Raw genomic sequence first — 14,312 nt, forward strand, 5'->3', positions numbered from 1 at the left:
TACTTAAAAGATACGATTGATATGGGCTTGTTTTATCCGTACAAAGAAAAAAGAAACGACGAAGGAATGGATTCAGACTCCATTGGCCCGAAGGCCATCATCAACACTACGTGTCACCGGCCAGAGACTGGGGAGCATGGCGGCGCCACCGCCATAGGTGGTCGGCATCCTCCCTCCCTTCATCACAATGATAGTGACGTTTTGATAGGGTTTGTTCTGCAAGGTACCTCTTTGACCCTTACAAAGGTCGCTCCCAAACAAGTTATATCTTTACCATGGGAAGCACTGCGATATCTTAGAGGTCTACAAAACAGACTATTGTTACCACTTCCTCGAATCATGTAGAGATTATTGATCTACATGAAGCTGTGCGTGAATGCATATGGCTAAGGTCTGTAATTAGACATATTCGAGGAACTTGTGGTTTGAAATCTACCACAGATGAACCTACATGCATTTATGAGGATAATGCATCAAGGGCGACAACACCAAGCATATATCATCTAAGTTTTTCTATAATCAGTAACAACAAACACTTCTAAAAATTGAAGTGAATTAAATCCGATCAGAGGATAATATAGCGGACTTATTCACTAAGTCGTCACCTAAATTCACATTCAAGAAACATGTGAAGGGTATCGAAATGAGGAAATTATCCGAACTCCCATGATTGTAGCAATCAGGGGGAGACATGATGTCTACATGTTTGATCTGGAAGAGTGAAGGGCGTGATGTACTCTTTTTGTCCTCCTCAAGGTTGTTTTTGTCCGACAGTGTTTTTATTACTCGAGCAAGGTTTTCAACGAGACAACATTTGAAGCGCCATGGTGTCACAATGACACCACGTTTGGACAGCACAAGAGGGAGTGTTGAAGAATATCATGATAATGTATGTCTTACCAAACTAGGATTACTTTTTATAGTTGTAATAGAAGAGAATGTTCTACATTCCTAGTTCTAATTAGAATATGATTTCTTACACTCAGTGCATGCAGGCAAGTGCTTCTCTACGTGAGATGCAAGGACATCAATGACTTTTCTAATCACAAAAAAACGAGAGGAAAAAGAAAAGAGCAAAACAGATCTATCAAAAACTGATGAGTGAGTTTTCTATAAATTGCATGCCACAAATATAATCACGTCGGAACATGTTACATTTATTTGACTTGACAACTCACGCTAAACAACACCCTGCACCATTTCAAGCAATGTCTCAGGGTGGGAGTGCCTGTTTATTCATCAAGGAATTTCAAATGTTTCTCATCTTGTTCTCGGCCAACATTACTGGAAACAATGCACCGTTATCTTTGGATATTAGTCCAACAGACCATATTTAACCCTCTGGTGCTGCAAGCCCAGACGACTGTCCACAAGTATAGTTTTCCTAATTTTCTGGGGAGCAGCATGTCAAGAAGCGTGTCCAGATAAAGCAACTACACAACTGGTCATCATCTTCATCTTCATAATTGAGGCTGTCATTTGGACAATTTGTTGCTTCAATTTGTTGCTCTTGCTCATGATGACGATCATCATCATCATCTTCATCTTGATCACCACCATCCCGTGGCATACCAGCCAGGTGAACCCCGCAGCTTTTATACAGCAACCCTTTGCCATGCATTTGGTGAAAGACAACTCGACACATATAAGGCATTGATGGCCTCTTTTCATTCAACTTCGACTTGATGTCAACAGCTAATGGAATATACTTTAGCCACACATGAGCTGACTCTACCTTACTTGATTTGAAAACACAATCAACATATAATTCCATGGAAAGTTCATTAATCTCAACGATCGTGCCAAAATTACAATAACCACCAAACTTTTCTGTGATTTCAAAAACAGCACATAGAGTCAATCCTGCACCCAATGATACGAAATGTTGAGGGATTTCAATCAATATTTCGCATATTGGATCCCTTTTATCTTCATCAACAACAACGCAGACATCCTTACGATAGTTAAACCACTTTGGAACTTTATTTCCTGGAAGTAAAATCTCAAACAAAGAGTACTCCATCTGTAACATAAAACATAGTAATGGTAATTATATCACGTGCCATCCTATTAACAATAAGATGTAGATAGTGGGTGAGAGGGGAGCAGAGAAACACCTCATTCAGTAATACATTTGCGATTTTTGCCACGTCCAAGCCCAAATTATCAATAAGTCTATGACAATTAGACAAGTCCATCTTATAAACAAGTTGTGTGTCTTTATTCTCCAGTATCTCTGACAACAGTGAAAATGCTTCCAATGATATGCAATCAGCCACTTCTATGAACCTTGTAAATGGTGGAAGTTCTAAAATCACTCGAAGCCTCTTGCAACCACACAATTTAAGTGACTTCAAGTTGACAAATTTGCTAATGCCCTTGGGAAGACTAACAAAACTGCTTTCTGATAAGTCAAGATTCTCTAGCGTGGACACGCAATGAAGACCAACAGATAAATCAATGTCTGATAATAAATTGCACCCTTCAAAAGATAAATAGGTGAGCGCCAAAGGAAGTGATTCTGCACTAGATGAAACTTCTGAGGTTGCCTTACTTGGAAGAGTGATCAGTTTCGGACAGTGGTTAAGACCAAGATGATCCAGATGTTGCAACTCATAAATACTGCTGGGAAGACTCGTGAGGTTTTGACATCTATCCAGACCTATATAGGAAACTTGAGTAAGATATCGAATTGATGATGGCAATTCTTTTATGCCAGTACCTCCCAATTGCATGATGTCTAAGGATTCCATCTTGTCCACAATTTCTGGGAACTTCTTAAGCCTTTTGCAATCAAGAAGAATTAAATCTTCAAGAGATTTCCAGCAAACTCTTGTTGGAAATTTTGTCAGGTTAGAGCATCGATTAAGGTCCAATGTAACAAGTTTTTCAAGAAATCCAACAGTAGGATCAACCTCCACTAAATTTGTACATTGACCTAGACTCAAGGACTTGATGTTTGGGATTCCAGATAAGTTGGGGACCTTTTTCAGGAATTTGCAGTTGTCAAAGTTTAGAGACGTCACCTTTGTCAAATGCTGTGATACAAAGCATAATAGTCTTAATAGACCAAATGATAACCATTAAAAGAACTTTGCAACTCAACTTTTAGGCACAATATCCAATTGGAATAGCGAAAATTGTATATATGCACGCCCCCTAGTTCCAACCATCTGAAATGGCCTTTTCATAACAGATAAATAGATGGAAATGTAAGAAATTGTTGAAAGGAGACACAATAGCCTATTTCGAAATGTTCTAGGTCCCAGTTGGCTAAAACAAGAACAGAGGGGAGCTAATTGACAGTTTTGCTATTCCAATTAGGGTATTTTGGCTATTCAAGCCAATTTTTACACAAAACCTCTTCAAAATGACAAGAGATGAAATTAGTATGAAGTACCTCAACTATTGCTTTTCCCAGCTCTGCAATGCGACTGTAAGGCATATTGAGCACAATAAGTTCCTTTGGTTGAAAATTGGATGGGAAAGATTTCAGCTCACACCTTCCCCAGTCAATCAACTTCAAGCTATTGGGAAGATAATCCACATATCCAGAAAGGCATGCATTACAGTTTATGAAATATTTGAGATTTCTCATGCCTGAGAAGCTTTTAGCATTCAAGGGTATCTCATCTGGTAGGGGAAACTTTACCATGATACCTTCAATTTTATGGGTTCCCTAGTATGAAAAAAGCAATGGTATTAATAATGACTTTCCTTTACCAAGTAATTAAGAATGTAAGCGTTTTAAATTCTTCAGCAATAAATATTGTACTCACAGAATTTTCGGTTAGAATACGAAACACGTCCTTGTGAAACCAAACTCTCCTGCATTCTCCAGGTTCAACAGATTCTTGGCGAGCTATATCTTTACCCATTTGTTCTAGCAAATTATGCATCAAAATCCTCTTGAACCGATCAACAGTTATGAGGGTGCTTTGTATGAGTACATTAATATAATTCTCAACAACGTCAAGGTCATCATCTTTCAGTATTTCTAGCACAAATTCTTTTTCCTTATGGTTGAAGAAGCATGCGATGTCTAGGAAAACTTCTTTCACTTCATATTCCAATGCATCATAGCATATTCTGAACGGTTTCTGAATCTCTTTATAAGGGGCACTTTTATAGCTATCCAATGTAGCTTGCCAACGATCTGCGGTTTCAAGAGTACCCAGATGAGAACCCAAAACTTTCAGAGCTAGCGGAAGGCATTGAACATAGTCTACTGCACGACTTGCAAGTGCAACATACTCATACGGAGGTTCATTTTTCCCAAAGGCATGCCAACTGAAAAGCTCAAGCGCCTGTTGGTGATCTAACTTCTTGACTTCGTATACTAACTTAATTCCATGACGAGTTAGTGAACCCTTATACCTTGTCGTTAAAATGACTCTACTTCCCTCACCAAACAAACCTGTAGCTCCTGCTAATTTGCTTAGCCAATCCAATTTATTCACATCATCAAGAACTATGAGGACCCTTTTATTTGTCAGCCTTTGCTTTATAACATTGATTCCTTTATCAACACTAGTTAACTTCCAGTTTGGGCCTCCAAGAATCTCGAAAAGGAGAGTCTCTAGTAGTTGAACTAGGCCTTCAGGTGACTCTGACTTCTCTCCAACATTTTCCAAAAAACATCTGCCTACAAATCTATGTGCAATTGAGTTATAAACAGCTTTGGCAATTGTCGTCTTTCCTATTCCAGGAGATCCCCATATCCCAATTATGCAACGACTATTTCCACTAACACTTAAAAGTTTATCAATATCCTGGACACGAGAATCTATTCCGATAGGATACTCAGCCACATCCAAATATGTCTGATTGAGTAATTGGAGTGAGATCTCCTCAACTATGTTGTCGATAAATGTGGATTCATATCTACCAGTTAAACAGAAAATGAAGAATATATGACTCGAGAATGCAAAGAATATAAGAACAAAGACACAAATAAAAGATATGTATAAACAGAAACTACCTTATGGCATCTTTCTAATCTCTCTACAATAATATACTCAAGAACCTGTGGGAGAAGCTAAATGTTTTCTAAAGATACTTTAAGTTGGTTGTTTGTTTAGTTGGTTTCTGCTTGAATTTCAGTTTTGTTACTGCTTTCTGTTTCGGTTCAGTCCCTTTAAATGTAACAAAGAATGAGGTACAGGATCTAAATGACAGTATCCACTAATTTCTGCCTACAATTTCCACTTGCACTACTATAGACTGTGCTTCTCTCTTCCTGAAATTTATGTAATTAGTTGGATTTTGGATTAATCAAATCTGTTGATGTATGATTTGGGTTTTTTGAGGTTTTGGGATTTTCGATCTATGATCTAGATAACCAGTGTAACAGAATGGAAATAACCAGTACTACTACATAAATGAGAAATAAACTCACTCTTTCTCCTTGTAATGCCAGCCAGACAAATTTGCTGATCTTGTAAGTGCTGTCCTCCATCCTCCCACCTTTTCCAAGTTATCTGGGAATCTCCTTTCGTGCTTCGCCAATGCTTCACCATAACTGCCTTTCTGGTATCTTACATCAGCAGGATCCACCTTGTAGAAAATTGGCCTCACCATTTGTTGCTTTGATTCATTGCAGTGATGAATGTGAACCAGCTCATCCAAGCACCACTTGGATGATGCATAGTTTTCAGAGAATACAATGACGGAGATCCTTGACTCTTCGATTACTTTGAGAAGCGACTGTGCTATTTCGTCTCCCCTTGTAAGATCGTTGTCTATGAAGGTGTTGATTCCCTTTCGAAGCAGAGCACTGTGCAAGTGGCCTGTAAAACCATAGCGTGTATCCTCGCCACGAAAACTCAGGAAGACATCGTATGACCATGAGTAAGGGAAGAAATCTGAAGTAGCTGAAGAAGAGGAGGCTCCTTGGTTGTTCATAGAAGCCATATACTTTACTTTTGTTTGGAATGTGCCCAGATGACTAAACTGAGTTCAAAGAGTTGGAACTGCTTCAAAGGTTCCTTCAAGTATGTGTCGGGGAACAGCCAATGATTCCCCTTTGTGTTTTTGGAATTAATGAAAGCATTCATTAATAATAACCAAAGGTATGCACCCAATGGGAAGAGCCCAAAGCAAGACCCAAATACAAATAACTTAGGAAGGAAAATTACAACTCAATCCAAATCTACGTGAATAGAGTAAAAGAGTGTAATTTTAAAAATTAATTAATACATCATCTTCTACAATACAACAGACGCCGCTCAATTCTTAATGGCGTAGTTGAATCTTGAAGGTCATGAGAAGACTTTATTTGTTTTTTGGCCGAATTCCTTGAGGGTTTATTGGGAGTTGTATTGCTTGGAGACTAAAAAACAACACTTGCACCAACATTAAAAGATGGTTGATAACATTAAGTATATTTTTTTTGTTATTAAAAGATTGCCTATAAATTTCAACTGCTGAGATCTGCTAGATCAGATCTATTGGTTTACTTACACCGCCAGTGCATAAAAGAATTTTTTTTAAAAATGATGACTTTGGGGAAACTAATAAAGTTTCTATACGAGATTTTAGAAGAAAACGGACAACTATGATAAGCTGCTATCCTCCATTACCCAATCATTACAAACTAAATTTTGTCGGGGCGGTAAATGCAAACGGTAAACTTTGGTGGGCTTTGTTATTAGAGATCAAAATGGAATTGCAATTTGTGCAAGTACGATTCCGATTGGCTTTGCATTAGTAGTTTAAGCAGAGGCTATGGTTTAAAATATGAGATTACTCTGGCTGGTTGACTCCAAATTCAAAATCTTCAAGTCGAAGGTTTTATTGCTAATTAAGATGATCAGACATACTTACAAGGTGCCTTAGCGAGTCTTGACTCTTAGGCCTCGTTTGTTTTGTTTCGTGGAATTGAGGGCTTGGGAAAAGAAATTTATTCATTTCTTATGTTTGGTGTGCTTAATGAAATGAACAACTTTCCTTTAATAAGAGAAAATATGGAAGAAAGTGAATCCTCTCATCCTCCAAATGATTTATTTTCCCTTCCAATTTTCCTGCATTAATTACATAGTATAAGTGCATTTATATCCTTGTTAAAAATTATTATTGACAATTTTATTTAAAAAGTTTATGAGATTTGTGTAACTAAATGTTTTAATATATGAAGATATAAATGGAATATTAGTATGATTTTGTTTCCTTTTCATACACAAACCAAACACTAGAATAGAAACAAACATATATTTTCTCCTTGCTTTCCTAATGTTTCCAAACAGCATAAAAGAAAATTAGTGGGAAGTTTGTTTTTCTTTCCCATGGGATTTTCTAAGGAAATGATTTCCTTTCCGCAAACCAAACGAAGCCTTAAAAGAATAATATCAATCATCTTTCTACTCATTTTTTCAATATTTCCTTCACTCACAGGCAACACATGTCCGCGTACTTCGCCTTGTGAGTGTCTCTTATTCAACCCACTCAGTTCATGGGCAACACCTGCCTGCCTACTTCACCTCGTGAGCATCCCTTGCCCAACTCACTCGGCTCATGGGCAACATGTGCCCGCATACTTAAACCTTGAGTGCCATTCTGACAAGTCATCTAGGCCTTGTGCCCTTTCCCATCTAACGAGGCTACTAGGTTCTCCTCTTGATGACTGTCATGGCTCTAAGGCATATTCTAGCCCATAAGCCAATCCTTAAGCGGGCATGCCGTCTTGCTTATTGGCACGCCGCTCAAGTGAGCAACTCATCCTCGATGCCCCTCTTAAGCTTCCTTCAATCTAGCACGGGGTCGCCCTTCCCGTGCTTGTTGGCATCACTTTGCTTTGGGCAAGGTCGAACCCTAACACATACCCACGTCGCTTGCTCCGTGGCCAACGAGCACAACAGGGTCCCGACATATCTTCCGTAAGCCCACAAGTTTTCCTAACGCCGATGGCATAAGGATCGCTCTCATACGAGCCTCGTCCCTAACACCGACCCGCAATATCGACCTTTCGGCCAATACTGTCCACGAGACATCCGGACTCGTGGAAACATATGTTGCCCCTTGCTGACGACCCCATGGGTGGCCGGGAGAAGCACACTTAGTGCCCCATGAAGGCCAGCATCAGGTGTGGTGGAGAGCTTGACACCATGTCTCCCCCTATAGAGCATATTTTGCTTACATGAACAAGGTGGGAGGAAACATCAAAATAGCCGAGGAGACTAATTGTCCATAACTAATTCACAGATATTCCAAATGAAATGTCGTCAAGTGCGTTGAACTTGTTTCGACGTCCCGGACATTTCTCGCTTTTTGAGTTTTCCCAAATTCCAAACCGAAGTACCTCGAACCCGAACTTCCACTTAATTACGACAATGTCACTTGTCCTCACTTTAGCTTCAAGCTCGCCCTTGGGCTTCCAGGGCTCACACCTCTTGGCTTCTCCTTGTCCAAAGGCTCGCCCCTCTCGGCATCTCCTTTACAAAGTGTCACAATAGAACTACTCTTAAGTGCAGCTCGTGACACACATTGCTGTATGAAGTTGATGAAGCCAACTTTATTGAGCAACATGAGGCAAATTTGGGATCCGTGTCACTTTTTCTGACTTTAATTCGCAAGCCAATAGAACATTCGTATATAGAGGTTCATTCATGTTTACATCCTGACACTAACCATTCATCAGTCCTCACCTAAGACTGGTACTTTATTATTCCTCAATTTGAAAGCAAAATGGCAATAATAGAAACCCGCGTACAATCATAATACTTGACCAGTCCATTGATCTTAAACTTTTAAGCACAAATAATGCACCAACTACCAAGCCTCTGTTTTCTTATAACAGTAGACCATATAGTAGTTTATAGTAGTTGTCATTAGGAAAGTGATGGCCACTGCCCATAAGAAAAAAGTAAAAGTGAAAGTGAAAAGCAACCTCTTTGGGGGGGGGGGGGGGGGGGGGGGGAATCCAAGTATCCTAAATCACCTTAGAACCACCACATATATGTGGAACTAAAGGATCCCAGTTAATTACTACAGATGCAAAGCTTGAAGTATATCCTACTAGCAGTTATTCAATTGTATTGAAGCCTACATCAACATGAACCTCCATTTCCTGCACCTGAAACATGATATACAAAGATTCAGTCTCATAACATTTCACAAACTTGAAGAATAAAAATGAAACTTCTTCAAACTATGTTTGTTCAAGCTTATGGAATAGTGTAATTGGCACAAGAGGGCTGCCTGCTTCTACTTCCTTCCTAGTCTTCAGTTTGTTTATGAAACTAGCCAAACAAACACACAAGGAAGACCATATGAATACGAGAGGGCTGCCTGCTTCTATTTCCTTCCTAGACTTCAGTTTGTTTATGAAACTAGCCAAACAAACACATAAGGCAGACCATACGAATACTCTATAAAGATGACAACAGACAATAATCAACTCTGCCAATTGCCAACTAATTAGAAGGGTAGAGATGCATTTGTAAACTCTATGCCTGCAAAGAATCTATCCAGCTTATGATGTAAATATGTTTTTTAAAGCATGCTGAGGTATAAGCAGAACAAAGTCATGTCCTTACCTATAATAAAGAGCAGTATTGGCCGCTAATAAAGAAAAATTTTGAGCTCTCTGCTGAAAATTTGAGAGAGCCTCACACAGCCATTTTCATTTCTATCTTCTCATGAGGATTATAACCTATGAGTTCGAAATCAGCTGCCACAAATGAATCTATATTCTTTTTATCGGGATTGATCTTCAAAATCTGCATTGAAATGGAAGTAGGCAGATGTAAAAAAAAACAGGGCATATAAGGGTGGAAATGAGAGAGGAACAAGATCATTTCTGTAACCTTATTACACTTACTGGAAGAGGCTTGGGCAGTTTCTGAAGTTGCTCCTGCAGAGGCCTGATGTGAGTGCGGTAAATATGAGCATCCCCTAAAACGTGAACGAAATCACCTGGAACAAGATCTGAGACAAAATTTAAGTACGCAACATCAGAATTAAGGTATGAACACCTCCACGTAGCCAATGAACACAGAGGTCAGCAATTAAGATCTAACCAAATACTAATAAGGAGCTTCCTAGAGAATGCATACCACAGACATGGGCAATCATGCATGTCAGAAGCGCATATGACGCTATGTTAAATGGCACGCCCAGGCCCATGTCAGCAGAACGCTGATACATTTGGCATGATAACTCTCCTTTTGCAACATAGAACTGCAAAGAGAAGATAGAAGAATGTAAGAAAACAAAAGGGTTATGATAATGAAAACAAAATTTGTACCATGATTCCATCTCAAGACAAACCTGAGCAAACATGTGACAAGGTGGAAGTGCCATCAATTTCAGATCAGAAGGATTCCAAGCTGAAAGAATAATCCGTCGATCATCAGGATTATTTTTGATCTTGTCAATAACATCTAACAACTGGTCAAATCCTTGGCCAGTGTAGTCAGCATGCATGTCAGTATACCTATTATTCGAAAGAGAATTAGGTGGACTTGAAGTTAGACTTCATTATATAGATCATTCAAGTAATAGAAGTTCACCAACCTGGCACCAAAGTGTCGCCACTGGAACCCATATACTGGTCCTAAGTCGCCCTCCTCCCTGCCAGTTAAACCAATGCTGAAACAGCAGACACAGATGTCATATAAAACTGCACAAAATAAATTACTCATCATAGACACAAACAGCCACATGTGGGAAGTCCAATACTTGCCTATCAAGGTAGTCTCTAGATGCATTTCCATCCCATATGCGGATGCCTTTCTCCTGAAGGACCTGAGGATATCAAATAAGCACTACATGTAAGATACTTTGCATAAACTTCTCTTCCACTGGCTGTTTGTGTCACAAATCTTGCTCTTTAGAGACTAGCAAGGTGGCTATTTGTCCCATCTTCATGCAAAGTTATAACATAAACAGATGTTTCTTTTCCAAGTAAAACAAGAACAGATTTAAAATGCAAGAACTTCAAAATGTCAACCTTTCAGCTGCTCTTAATTCACAATCTATAGGCATATTCCAAGAAATGGTTGACTGAATCATCCCACTAAGTCATCACTTCTAGCAAATTATTGTAGAACAAAGCATAGGTTCAGAATGCTCAAATTTGGAAAGATAAATTGAGCTCTCAACAAACTAGCAAAACCACTTGCTCCAACATAGTCCCATTAAGATGATGTAAAGTATATGAAACAAGGATGTAAAGTCTATGAAACAAGGAAAACAATATATATGGTTCAAAAGGTTGAACAAAGAGAGTAATACCTTGGCATTGGTTGAACCACTGAGGAACCACAGAAGTTCTTCAACAACCCCTCGCCAAAATACTTTCTACGAACCAAATTATCACAATCTACGTCAATATTATATTGAAATAAAAAGATAATTCCAGTAATGCAACTGTGTGCAGAAAGAAAATGGTTTCAATCCAATTTAATGAAAAGATGTAACCAATTCATAACAGAAGCATAAAACTAGTAGTATAATGTAGGTAAACTAGTGGTATAATGTAGGTCAAGAGGGAAACAACAAAGATCTTAGAAGAAACATTCAAGAGGGAAACAACAAAGATCTTAGAAGAAACATATGCGTGCCTTGGTAGTTAGAAGAGGAAAACTTCTGCGCAGATTGAACCTCATCTGTGGAGATATAATGAAAATGTGTAAATATACCTTATCAGTATTTAATCAATAGACTGTTAAAAGAAAAAAGAACTTCCTCTTTTTTCCAGTTTAGCTTGACATTACCTGGCAACCAAATTTTGATAAAGTACCAGTCCCAGTCCTATCATCCTTAGAAGTACCATCTGAGAGTATATCTTGAACCAGATTTAGATACATGTACTCCTCATGTTTCTCGAAAATCATCTTGGGGAGGAAAGAGAACTTCTTTACCTCACACTTAATGGAATCCGACCTACTATTACAGTTCAGATCATTGTTTTCACAAAGGGATCCAACTTCAGAACTCCTCACACGCACATAAGTCGTGAAGGAATAACGAATGCTATTCTCCACCTTGGGAAAAGATGAATACCATGGCTGAAATACAGTGGAATCAATTGCAGGGATAAAAGTATCACATTCAATGTTGGTCTCTATTTCTGTAATGTGAATTGCATCACAACCAGGCCCATTGAGAGCTTCCCTGGATACATAAATGTTAATGTGAACAAGAGAAGAAAGAAGAAAACAGTTTTCAATACCAAAGTAAACAACAAAATCACACCTCAATATCTGGCCACCTCCTATGAGAAACACTTTGTCAATTGACAGACAGTAAGGAGAAGCAGCTAACAGCTCCAGAGCAGAGGTCATGCTCCCACATATGACGACATTCTCTGCAGTAGCAATATCAAAACTCCCAGAACGAGTCAGAACAACATTAAGGCGTCCAGGTAGAGGCCGATGCTCAGGGGGAATGCTCTCCCATGTTTTTCTGCCCATTATAATTGCATTCTTTTTTCCGGGATCTGATGTGGTTACAGTGACATCCTTAAAGAACTTGAGATCAGAAGGAAGTTTCCAAGGTAGTTTCCCATCCTTTCCAATACCCATTTCTCGAGTTGCAGCCACAACAACTTGGTAAGTCCTCTGTGGATTCAGCTGGGTGTTTCCATTGCCATTGCCATTTCCATTTGCGGTCACTACTTCACCAGCCATTGTTGAATACAAGGAACGACACAGACTCAAAGGTAGCAACTTCAAACGAGGACCGCACAGCCAATTATTCTGGAAGTGCGGTAAGGCCTACGATAGTAAGATAAATGTCAAAATACGAGTACACATATATGGATGGGGTAATCAAGACAAAGAAAGAGATTAGTGAGAGTGCACAAAATCTTTTGAAAAGAAAAGGTACACTAAAACGAAACTAAGAACAAAGAATAAGCCTACAAGTTGATAATCTAAAAAAATTTCAACGAAATTGGGCGTGCAAAGAACTGCCACCAAATCCAATGTTTAATTGATCCTATAACCATAGAAAAAGCACCAACAAAAATAATGGGGGTGCTAGTAAGACTACTACCAAAATAATCTGTTCTTTTTAGTTTTAAGTTTTTCATCATTACTGTTGGCCTCGAAATCAATTATCACAGATCGATAGCATCTAAGGATTCTCTACACTAAAATACAATCTAAAGCTTCATCATAATACAGATTACTCACTAACAGTAACACCTACATATACAATGCAAAAGTCAACAAGATAGCAAATTCTAATCACACTATTAATCACGATGCAACAAATCCAGCAACAACTATTAATCACGATGATTAAAAAAAAAAAAAAAAAGGACATACAAGTAAACCCAGCACCAGTATCAGAGATGAAGTATAAACAATAAAACCCTTCACATAATCACCAAAAAAAAAAAAAATAGAGCTGGAAAAATAGAATTACAAAGGTGAAATGCGAGAAGCAACTGACCGATCTCAAACGGTGGAGCGAAATTTTGGAGGGATGGGAGGCAAGAGTGTCAGCAAGTTGGGGCTGAAGAATTTAGGGTTTTAGAGTGGAGCGAATTGGGGACAGTGTTAGAGGGGAAGAGGCGAGAGTGGAGCAGAAAGGAGAAAAGAAAATAAATAAATAAACCAGGAACCCAAGGCCGAAACCGCTTTCTTCTCGCTTTCAGTCGTTTTCCCTCTTCTCTCTCTCAGAGTCTGGACTCTGGGGGAGAAAAAGAGAAAAGGATAAAAAGAAAAGGTGAGGGGCAAAAAAGGGAAAACGGAAACTAACCGCAACGCACTGACACGACATGTAGGCGAAGAAATCCAAAGAAACAGTTGACGCGGAGTTCCGCCAAAGTCCATTGTGGCGGGGTATACATGCTCAAATGCCCCTGCTTTTCCAGTCTTTAATTCTTTATCTCCGATGCCCCAATTTTTTCTTTTCTTTTTCTCTTTCCTTTTTTTTTTTTTATATATATAATTATTTAAGGATAGACTCGATTTCATCTATTACGATCTACTGATATTAATCTTAAACTAAAGCGATATCTTTGGGTCACATAGGATTTGTTTGAAGCCCTTACCTAACGTAATTCTAACTCAATTACTCACTCTCATCATTACTTAAGATGACATATATCAAGGGCTTACGATTTTGTATAATAAAACTACATTTAGATAATGCTAGTCTCTTGACACATACTATCTACTAATTGTAAAATTAAAATATAATGCTTGCAACCTCCCTTCTTCTACCTCTTTTTCTTCATCATAGGGGAGACCTAGTTAAGCTGAACTGTGGGGGTTCGTGCTATCTCTAAGCTTGGAGCTTGTTGAGATCTCCAAACTTAGAGTTTGTAGAGAATTTATGATCGACCACTTGCGTCATTGTTT

General features: G+C 38.7%; 2 protein-coding genes across 4 annotated transcripts; both read right to left on the reverse strand.

Annotated features, from left to right (window-relative positions):
- Positions 1 to 1,085: 1,085 nt before the first annotated feature.
- LOC112172704 (disease resistance-like protein DSC1) lies at positions 1,086 to 6,016 on the reverse strand. 2 transcript variants are annotated; one of them, XM_024310161.2, is made up of 5 exons: positions 5,399 to 6,016; positions 3,780 to 4,653; positions 3,401 to 3,679; positions 2,118 to 3,038; positions 1,086 to 2,023 (listed from the first exon to the last, which is right to left on the reverse strand). In XM_024310161.2, exons 1-5 carry the CDS (start codon positions 5,911 to 5,913, stop codon positions 1,385 to 1,387), a joined length of 3,228 nt encoding a protein of 1,075 aa, XP_024165929.1. In that variant the 5' UTR covers positions 5,914 to 6,016; the 3' UTR covers positions 1,086 to 1,384. The 2 variants fall into 2 exon arrangements, with proteins under 2 accessions (XP_024165929.1, XP_024165928.1); XM_024310160.2 differs by having other exon boundaries at positions 3,780 to 4,884.
- A 2,605-nt stretch (positions 6,017 to 8,621) lies between these two features.
- On the reverse strand, positions 8,622 to 13,645 carry LOC112173264 (bifunctional dihydrofolate reductase-thymidylate synthase). Of its 2 annotated transcripts, none has more exons than XM_040509105.1 (12): positions 13,399 to 13,645; positions 12,196 to 12,716; positions 11,715 to 12,114; positions 11,562 to 11,606; positions 11,233 to 11,298; positions 10,682 to 10,743; positions 10,513 to 10,587; positions 10,267 to 10,432; positions 10,017 to 10,176; positions 9,818 to 9,924; positions 9,534 to 9,716; positions 8,622 to 9,070 (listed from the first exon to the last, which is right to left on the reverse strand). In XM_040509105.1, exons 2-11 carry the CDS (start codon positions 12,627 to 12,629, stop codon positions 9,606 to 9,608), a joined length of 1,626 nt encoding a protein of 541 aa, XP_040365039.1. In that variant the 5' UTR covers positions 12,630 to 12,716; positions 13,399 to 13,645; the 3' UTR covers positions 8,622 to 9,070; positions 9,534 to 9,605. The 2 variants fall into 2 exon arrangements, with proteins under 2 accessions (XP_040365039.1, XP_024166629.1); XM_024310861.2 differs by having other exon boundaries at positions 8,705 to 9,070; positions 10,053 to 10,176; positions 13,399 to 13,644.
- Between the last annotated feature and the right edge of the window lie 667 nt (positions 13,646 to 14,312).

The sequence above is a fragment of the Rosa chinensis genome, chromosome 6 (assembly GCF_002994745.2).
Source record: "Rosa chinensis cultivar Old Blush chromosome 6, RchiOBHm-V2, whole genome shotgun sequence".
NCBI lineage: Eukaryota > Viridiplantae > Streptophyta > Magnoliopsida > Rosales > Rosaceae > Rosa > Rosa chinensis.

Bases quoted from the DNA above. Each gene is read 5' to 3' on its own strand.
- LOC112172704 (XM_024310160.2), bottom strand. From the start codon at position 5,913: ATGGCTTCTATGAACAACCAAGGAGCCTCCTCTTCTTCAGCTACTTCA. The intron at 3,680-3,779 runs GTGAGTACAATA...TTTTCATACTAG, and splicing joins GTATTCTAACCGAAAATTCT to GGAACCCATAAAATTGAAGG. The intron at 3,039-3,400 runs GTACTTCATACT...TTTGTATCACAG, and splicing joins TGGGAAAAGCAATAGTTGAG to CATTTGACAAAGGTGACGTC.
- LOC112173264 (XM_040509105.1), bottom strand. From the start codon at position 12,629: ATGGCTGGTGAAGTAGTGACCGCAAATGGAAATGGCAATGGCAATGGA. The intron at 12,115-12,195 runs GTGTGATTTTGT...TTATGTATCCAG, and splicing joins GGAGGTGGCCAGATATTGAG to GGAAGCTCTCAATGGGCCTG. The intron at 10,177-10,266 runs GTTTGTCTTGAG...TTCTCTTTGCAG, and splicing joins CTTGTCACATGTTTGCTCAG to TTCTATGTTGCAAAAGGAGA.